This window comes from Centruroides sculpturatus, unplaced genomic scaffold (genome assembly GCF_000671375.1).
Source record: "Centruroides sculpturatus isolate CEXI.00-Female unplaced genomic scaffold, Cexi_2.0 scaffold1349, whole genome shotgun sequence".
NCBI classification, from domain to species: domain Eukaryota; kingdom Metazoa; phylum Arthropoda; class Arachnida; order Scorpiones; family Buthidae; genus Centruroides; species Centruroides sculpturatus.
Window position 1 is genome coordinate 46,786 of NW_019385637.1, and position 9,971 is coordinate 56,756.

The window sequence follows — 9,971 nt, forward strand, 5'->3', positions numbered from 1 at the left end:
CTGCATTTGCTGTAACTCAATAGCAATTAATAAAAATGATATTTGATGATTTATTTTTGATACATTCAGTCAATTGATACTTATTCTAAGAAAACAGATTTTTGTGATTAAATACAAGTGATTTTATCCTGTAAATAAGAATATATTTAAAACTAGCAGATGAGCCTGATGTTGCTCAGGCAAAAAATAACAACAGCAAAGATTATTAGATTATTTTGTATTTCTAACTCTTATATTATATTATATTATAGTATTTGATTTATATTTGCAAAGGTTATCTTATGTAAGAGTTATCATATCAAGTGCCCAATCTGACACATTTAAAAGATTTTTTAAATTGTGTTCAGTAGAGGAATAAAGAATTTTTAAAATTGTTAGATTGGTCACTCGGTGTGATAAATCCTTACCTAAGATAACCTTTGTAGTTATATAAATTAAATACTATTGATACAATATAACAAACATTTAAACAAAAACCATATGAAAAGTTTGATTGTTTCAGTCTACCATTGTCACATTTATTGCAATACTCGGATGGCACAAAATGGCACAAATTCAATGGTCATGTAAACAGGAATAAGAATATATCTTAAATTTTTCAGATATCATAATATATTCTAATATTAACTTTAAGAAACTATACCATTCACAGCCAAATATCAAATGTAATCTGCCAATGAATCAAATTTTCCAAAAACAGACCAAATACTTAAACTCAAAAACATGTTTTTGAGGGTTTTTGAGCAAGCACAAAACATGCTTTAAACATGTTTTGTGCTTGCTGGTAACCTTGTATTATGTAATTTTCCTATATGAATGCCACCATATCGCTGGTCTGATAGAAAGAAGATACTGTTTGGGAAGGGAGTTGAAGTAATTTGACCAAAAGTAGTTGTTGACCTCCTCCCAGAAGAGAGGATGGTCAACGATTACTAATTAATACAGGTCTACTATTAAAATATTTGAAAAGTGATACATTTTGGATAGGTTGTGATGGCTCCACATGTGATCAAAGTTGCTAACCTTAATGTCTGAAAGACTTGTTTAAATAAACACATAAAACTTGTTTAAATAAAAAAAAAATTCATAAAAATGCTAAATAGTTTCTTTTATGTGATAATAAAGTGTTTAAATTTTGGAAACAGATTGTATAAACTACATGGGAAGTATGTTCTCATAAATATTGCATCTATAGAAAAATTATTGGGCTGCAATTTGAAAAAATTGTAGACATAAATTCTGACTGTCATCCCCTATCTGTCTATCCTTCCTTAAACTCAAGAAAAAAGTTAGATAGATAAAAAGATAGACATGGAAAGCATATGGGTAGGAGGTCCAGATTAACTATATATGAATTTCCAGTTTGGAACAGAAGTAATGTTACTTCAATTCAAACTTTTTCCCCTGGAGTTAGAGGACATTCTCACATTGCCAAGCCTGCAACTTTTTGTCACAATATTTTCAATTCTTTTAGTAATGGTCTTTCATCTGTACATAATGCTTTTCCTGTTAGCAATAGTCATATCAGTCATCTAACAGTGGATAAAACCACTGAACACTAGTAGTTGGTTGTGGATTTGCACATGGCCAACTGACTGGCCATATGCAAACTCACAATCGACTACTAGTGTTCAGTGGTTTTATCCACTGTTACTGGAGGGTACTTATTGGGCTGCAGTTTCAAAAAATTGTAGACCTTGAAATTTTCACTGTCGTCCATCCATCGCTGTCCTTTTTTAATCCTGAGAACAAAGTTAGATAGATGAAATTTGAGACCAAACATGGAAATTGTAAGAGAAAGAGCATCAGATTAACTATATACGAACTTCCATTTTATACTGCAAGTCGTGTTATTTCGATTCAAAAATTTTCCCGAATGGAGTTACATGTATAACCGGCATGACTCTATTACTAATAAGAAGAGTACAGGGATGTAGTAGTAGTGTTTTGCCCCTGTACATCAGTACAGGGGCAAAACACTACTACTATCCATGCAGGCAAATGCTATGTGCTACCTGTTGCAGTAAAGGCATAATGGTGCATCTGTTTTGTGCTATATCATTGTTGCAGTAATTCAGTGAATATAATATATATTTTTTAAAATTATAAATTTTTTGTAAGAATTATATTTAGTTAATTATTTTGTTAAATTTTTTCCAATTGATGGTGCTACATGTAAAGCCAGCAATCGAATGTAAACAGAAATTAATAGATTTATAGAAATCTGATCAATAATTTGGGGTGGGATGTATGACATTATCTAAGTTACAAAACTCGGCAGTACTTCAATGTAACTGCCGAGTTTCGTAGCAGTTGGTCAAACAGCCTAGGCATGTGTAGCAAACAACAAACAAATATCCTCATTTATATTTATATAGACTTACCACAATATTTTTTTCTCAAACCAGGACAATTTTGAGAAAATACACACAACAGAAAATAAAGCTTACTAAGATAAGTACTTATGATTGAAAAGGCTAAATAATGTCTTGGGCTACTCAAATATTTTATGTTTTTGATACTAAATTAACTTCTGAAGTATAATTTTTATTGTTTTTATATTTCTCAATATATTTATTTTGTTCGTACAAAATAAAAAAATAATTTTTAACGATACAATAGTCTTCGTTAGGCTTAACATTGACAAAAATTCAATGCAAAGCGACACGCAACGGAGAAAAATGTCAAGATGGGATAAATTAATATATTTTTTCGTACATAATCGGTTATCCGAAACATCGATCTTCCGAACAACCCCAGTCCCCAATTGATTTGGATAATCGATGCTCTACTGTATTTAAATAAATTTGCTTTGCACTCTTAAACTTTATTTCATGTGATGTAAGTGAAATTACAAAGCTGAGAAATTTTATTTTTATAAAAAAAAATATCATATTGTGAAGAATCATTTATTTCAGTAAAAATTATTTTGTTTCTATTGCTCAATTTAATATTAGTTTAAAAATATTTAAAATTTAGCAGCCAGATGGCCAAAGTGGTAAGTAGTGTTGCCACCTTTTCAAAATCACTGACCTGGATGGTAGGTGAGGTTTGTTTGAACAGAAGTTCCTGATGCATGCACAATGTCATTTTGCAATGCAAAGAATAACGTGTAGTGCATGCCGGTTCTAAATCATTTACAGTTAGGGACTAGGGAAACTTGGGTAGGAGTAATGTAAGTAACCTAAATTAAGAAAGAACAACTACAAGCATACTACTGGAGATTTGTATGAATACGAATCCTACAAGCAAAAAAAAAAAAAAAAAAAATGTCAACAGGTTGCGCACAGTATTCCCAGACAAAATTAATAATTCACCTGGACAGTGAGTGGATTCCTGGACTGTCCGGGTGAAAACCAGACGGGTGGTAACACTAATGGTAAGGCATTGGTCTACTGCAATAGGAGGGCTTCGGATCAAATTTGGTTGGGTTGGAAAATCTCAGGAATTTTTTGTAGTGGTACATACTGGATATGTTGGGGCCCCATTACTCGGCTGTCCCATTGATAAAATATATATATATAAAATTTTTTTAATATATTATACATTATATATACATATATAGGGCTTCAGATTGTTTAATATACTTAGAACATTCTTTTATTAACTTCAAAATATTTCTTATATGGATGTTAGCAATATTCATTTTCAGTTCTTGCAACTCCTCCTCAGTAATAAGTGATGGGCTTTTTTATGTTTTTTATCTTTCCTTCCCAGTTCCATACCCTGCATAAAGGAAGAGACTTACATTCCACAAAAAATGCCTTTAGCTGTTTACTGAAGAAAATCATCTGATCCATAATCAAAACATTGTTTTAGTCAAGGTTTAGTCAAGAATCAAAGGCTTTTTGCTTGATACATTCTGATTCTTGTTGGCTTCAGATCCTCATTTAGCCAAACCATTTTGTGCCAATGTAGTTCTGCTACAGGATTGTACTGTACAGAATACTTGGTAAAATAATTTTGTTAAAAAGTAGAGAAGAACATTATTGAGTATTTTTCAACATAAACATACAACTACTAATTATTTCAATTATGATACACATATTTTATCTCAATTTCAATAAAAACTTCTATCAATATATAAACATCTCAATAACCTGATATATATTAATAATCAACCAACCATATGCATATTTAACATTTTATTCTATTATAGGATATTTCATTGGAGAATAAAACGAAATGTCAAGTTTTCTTTTTATTAACAATGCATTTTTCCATTTAATGAATTCTCCATGTCTTCCAGAGGTAATTTATTACAAGGAAGTTTGACTGTATACAATAATTTAACAAACAAGTTAATGTTAAATTTCAATTAATGTATAATTAGGCATGTAGTATTTTACATTCAGTCAAAAATTATAATTTTAATGCTTCTAACATAAAGTGAGTCCATTGATTTGTGTTGAGCATGTTATTTATTTGTGTAATAGAATTTATTAATACAGTTTTATTTTTGAATCAACTTATCAACTTAATATAAAAATATAGCTAAAATTGCATAACTGTGAAGCTTCTGTAAATACACAAAAATGGCATTACACACCAAATTTTACAGCTAAAATTACAAAAGAACTGTAATTTTAGTTGTAAAATTTATTACATAATGCTGTTTTGACATAAAAATATAGATTATCATCTCCATTTAATTTTTCAAAACATTATTTTATGAAACTAAATTCTAAAATTGAATAATAAAATACATCCAGAATTAATGCTATGAAATATTATATTGACAGCATTATTTTTATCTCAATTTCTATCTTTCATAGTATCATAAAATATTTGAATTAATATTTAAATGTCAATTGAAGATAATTGCATTGTTTTATACATAGATAGCAATATTCAATACATAAGATAAAATAAAATTTTCTATAATCTTGGATTTAATTATCAATTAATTGTTAGAACATAGATTATCATTAAATTATATTTCATTGTATGTTTTTGTAAAAGAAATTTTATTGAACCAATATTTAACACTTTATTTGCTAATATTAAACTTTAGAAATTTTTTATTTCAATCTTCAAAGTTTATGCTGTAGAATCTATATAACATCTTTATTTTTTCTTACAACATCCCTACATCTTTATCAATATTATTGCACTTTCATACTTTTAGTAATATATGTAAGAAGTGTTATGGCACTCCTGAAGAGTTGTTGTTGTATCGTAGCATGTCACAGTATTCCAATTGAAAATCAGTGCTATATAATATATAAATTGTCTAAGGGCATGTTGAATATCTGTTAAAAATTGAACCAATTAATAAATTAATCAATGAAAACCAAATACATGACTAAATTTTACTACATCAGAAGAAAAATATTTGAAATAAAATTATCCATATTATTATATAAATAAAATTTGATGAATTAATTATTTATATTAATTATTTGAATTATTTTATTTAAGAAATGAGTTTATTTAGGATAAAATAAATTCATATAATTAGTATTAAATTCTTATCTAATTGTATTTTAGGTCTTGGAAGGCATTATGCTTTGGAATTGGCTGAAAGAGGTGCATCTGTTGTAGGTAAATTACATATAAAATGTTAAAATGTCACTCTCAATATATATAATATAAATGCATATAAAATTAAAAAATACTAAACATTTTTTTCTTTCATATGCAACAGTAAATATCAATGATATTCTGAATAATATGTTTTTTTTATTTGAAAATGTTGGAAATTACAAAAAAATATAAATTTTTATAATTTAATATATTATTTTTTTGGTGTTGAAATGTTTGATTTTGTAATGAAACTTTTAATCTGAGTTCTGATAGTTTTTCCTTATGATGAGAGTCTATTGAAATAAATTTTTCCTTTGTTTGAGGAATTAGTTCATCTGTTTAAAAAGATTTTAACAAACACCCAATAAAGGAATAATTATAGATTTTAAAAATATTATTATTATTACATACATTGTTTTTTACACTAACATCATTAAAATATTGAGTTTTTTAATTATAAACTATAACAAATTTTAGAATATAAAATTAATTAATTATATTATTTTCAGTTAATGATTTGGGTGGAGATCGGGCAGGACAAGGCAAAGGTAGTTTGGCTGCTGATAAAGTAGTCCAAGAAATTCGCAAGAAGGGAGGAAAAGCTATTCCAGACTACAGTATATATTTATATTTATTTAATTATTATATTTAACTTCTGAATTATATTTAATTGGATTTTGCATTTTAGATTCTGTAGAAGAGGGTGACAAAATTGTTGCTACTGCAATAAAAAATTTTGGGAGAATAGGTAAGAAAATAAAACTACTTAATTATTAATGTTAATTCTATTTGAATGTCTCACAAAATGTCTGTTTCAATTTTTTAATCATCTTATTGATGATTAAGAAAAAATACATTTTTACTATGTATATAATAAAGCATTTATTAAATTTGCTTTTAGATATTCTTATAAATAATGCTGGAATCTTAAGAGACAAATCTTTTTTAAATATGACAATTGAAGAATGGGGTGAGTAAAATTACAAGTTGTTTTTCAAAAATGTCCAAAAAATCTAGAATTTCAAATATAACAAATTAATTATATTATCATAGAATGTTTACAAAATGTACTTGAAAAATTTAATCAAATTTTTTATTGTTTAATAGAATTTTAATATTTGCAACATTGTTTATTCTTAAATATTTGAAGGAGTTTCAACATCATCTCTCACAGTTAGTTTCAAATATTTCAATGATATTTACTATAGTACTTTATCATTAGTAAATGCTATATTGTTCCTGCAGATAATTAAAATAAAATTTTATATATATAAATTTCTTGAAATAATTATGAAATGCTTAAGTTCATATGATAAAATTAACTTTTGAAAATCTATTTTTGGATATACTTACTTATTTTTTGGAAATTTTTCAATTAAAAAAACTAAAATTAATGTTAATTAATGAATTAATAGTTTTTTAATTGTTAATGAAATATAAAAATGAAATTTTATTTTCTGAACAAATTAATAATAATAAAATATTTGTGTGTAAAATTTTTTGTAAATTATAGACATGGTTCATCGTGTACACTTAAGAGGAGCATTTCTTATTACAAAAGCGGCTTGGCCATATTTTCGAAAACAGAACTATGGAAAGTAAGTTTAATATTATACCAAATTAAATTTTTAACTTAGTGCTCACTTAATAATATGATAAAATATAATAATTTAAGCATTCTTTCAAAATATATATACAAAACTTATTTTGTCTATACTATTAAAGATTTTAAAATATGAATTGTTAATTTTTATTTGAAAGAAGAGGTTATCTCATTCAAATTAGCATAAAAGCATTCATTTACATTAAACATTTACCTAATTCATTTATCTAAACATTTTCATCTAGATTATGGAATTGGTGCTCTCATTGCTAGTTCTATTTTATATTCTAGTTCAAGAATCTCGTTAGGTACTTAAATATTCTTTTATTCACTAAGTAGTTGCAGTTGAAATTTGGAAAGATAAGTTTATTTCATTGTTTTTTTTTTCTTAATATTTTTATTAAGTTTATTTACAGTTGTCTAAATCTCATTTTCATACTATTGATTAGTGTAGGATAAAACTGGTTTTATTTTTTGAAGAATTTGGCAAATAGCTAAGCATTTTGTTTTCTTTCAAATGAAAATAAAATAAATTAAAAAATGTTTACATTGATTATGATAAAGCTTTAATTATTATCTTACTAAATCATAATAAAATTTAACCATAATTGTCTTATACTTTTGCCCAACAAATTTGTCTGACATTGTTTTGTAAACATTTTATACTACTAATAACTTCTGGATTTATTTTTGAGTTGAAAAATTATTTTTGCTTTGATAATTTTGAATATATTGATATTTTATGTTTCCATATTTAAAAATTTATGAAATTATGTTATATTCTAAATGTATTTTACTCTGAAGAAATTAATGAACATGCTTTTTTCATTTAATAAATTTGTCATCTTTATAAAATGTTTTTAATCAAGAAATTAATAATAAATTAAAGTTAGTTTTTCTTTTCTTTACTTAAATGTTGTAAGAATGTAAGCAACTTGCTTATAAATTATTTATGCATAGAAAAAAGAACATATTACAATTCACTTTTATAAATAAAACTTTAAACTTCAAAATTTTTCAACAACTGAATAAAATTACTTTTCATATTTCTAGTTTTATTATTATTTTCATTTAAATTGACATTTGTTCACATTACAACGAATAAAATACTACAGTGGTACTGTATGTTAACTTTGTAAAGAAACATACATAAAAATAACATAAAATATTATTTTCTTTTTAAATCTTAAAACAATCCACTTAGTCAAATAGCTCCCTACAAGTGGCTAATGGATGGAATCAGAGTAGGTTGCACAGCACGTGGACTGCCAAATCCCAAGGGTGCTGATACTGGTCAATGTAATGCCTCTTTTGTTGCATCATTAATATACTTCAAAGGACACGACAGGGTTGTTGTAAATTTTAAATGTTTCTTGCCATAGCTGTAAAAATCTAAATATATTAAACTTAATAGATTGTCCATCGTTTGTTTTATACTTAATTTGTTTTAGGACCAGGTGTCCATGGAAATTTCCAAAATTTACAACTTTTCGGTCACTCTCGTTGAACTGGAAAAATGTCTGTCTTTATTGCATCTAAAATTGCAAGAAATCAGTCCCCACTGTACTTGGCTAGAGATTGGTTCGGTTAAGCTTTTAAGTAAAATTCTGGCTCTTAAAGCAGGGTTTTATGTCCCCAATTCCCTAATCACTTAATTATTTAACTACTACTTAAGTAGAAATAAGTCGAAACCAGTTACTTTGTACTCAAATATTTGTAGTCTCAGGGAAAAAGTGGAAAGACAAATTTTTATGACAAACGGATACATAAATTGTAAATTTAAGGAAAATAAATTCTAGAGCCTTTTCTGTACCTTGTGAATCTCTCTCATTCATTAAATTTAGTTGTAAATGATGCTACCAAAGTAACAGTTAATTTTTTAACATTATACAAGAATTGTACACGTTTTTTTCTACTCCCCTTAAAGATGGGATATATGAAATTGTAATATCACTGGTTTAACATTGAAATCTGTAAGTATGGGATCTGTAAGTATCTGTAAGTATAAGATGGGAGAGCAGAATAAAAATATCAAATATTTTAATAGAGTTTTTTAACTCCTGTCTACTATACAGAACTATCGTAAAAACATACTAGTAAATTCCTATCAGTTGGGTTAAGTTATAAATCTACTCGGGATTCATATAATGGGGCAAGGGCAACCAAATATCTAGCAGGCAGGCAGCTAACAGCCTAGAACCGGTCTGAGATAGAATCATTGGAAGCGTTATACGTGTGTAGCTTCCAACAGCTAAACCAGGTGAGGTTGGTGCTCTGTAAAGCACATGCATGAATGTGTATAATCTGGCTGCTTGGAAGCTGACCTGGTTTCAACAATACAGTGCTTCCATTCCGCCACTGATATTCGAATATACAATAGCAATCTTATCGTTTTTTTCACATGTAGTATAGAAATTTGTAATAAGATAAATAATGTGGTTATAATAAAATATTAATTTTAATTAATCCAAAATACATTAAAATATGAAAATAATCACACAATACAAGGGCTGTTCGGAAAGTTTGCGGCCTTGCCTATATGCGGCGCTGCGATCAATTTAATTTTCGGCAGGAATAATTCAGCCATCTTTGCTAAAGATACGATACCAATTTCCGCTTGATTTGTCAAAAAGTTTTGCCACGACAGCTTAGCAGATAGTCAGTGTGCACATGCTTTGTCAAAAATGGAGAAGACGGAGACTCGTGCGGTCATAAAATACCTGACGAAAAAAGGGTTGACCCCATCTCAAATCAAAGCTGACATGGATGAAGTTTTAGGAGAGTCTGCTCCTTCGTACACCACTGTGAAAAAATGGACAGCCCTTTTTAAATCTGGCAGAGA

The 9,971-nt window shown here is 27.4% G+C and overlaps 1 protein-coding gene across 1 annotated transcript in view; it reads left to right on the forward strand.

Annotated features, from left to right (window-relative positions):
* Positions 1-9,971, forward strand: part of LOC111640790 (peroxisomal multifunctional enzyme type 2-like) — a 41,717-nt gene that overhangs the window by 1,537 nt on the left and 30,209 nt on the right. The window contains exons 2-6 of the mRNA XM_023386850.1: positions 5,491-5,544; positions 6,036-6,143; positions 6,215-6,274; positions 6,428-6,496; positions 7,040-7,124. Of these exons, the coding sequence (XP_023242618.1) occupies positions 5,491-5,544; positions 6,036-6,143; positions 6,215-6,274; positions 6,428-6,496; positions 7,040-7,124 (376 nt within the window). The remainder of the gene's footprint in view (positions 1-5,490; positions 5,545-6,035; positions 6,144-6,214; positions 6,275-6,427; positions 6,497-7,039; positions 7,125-9,971) is intronic.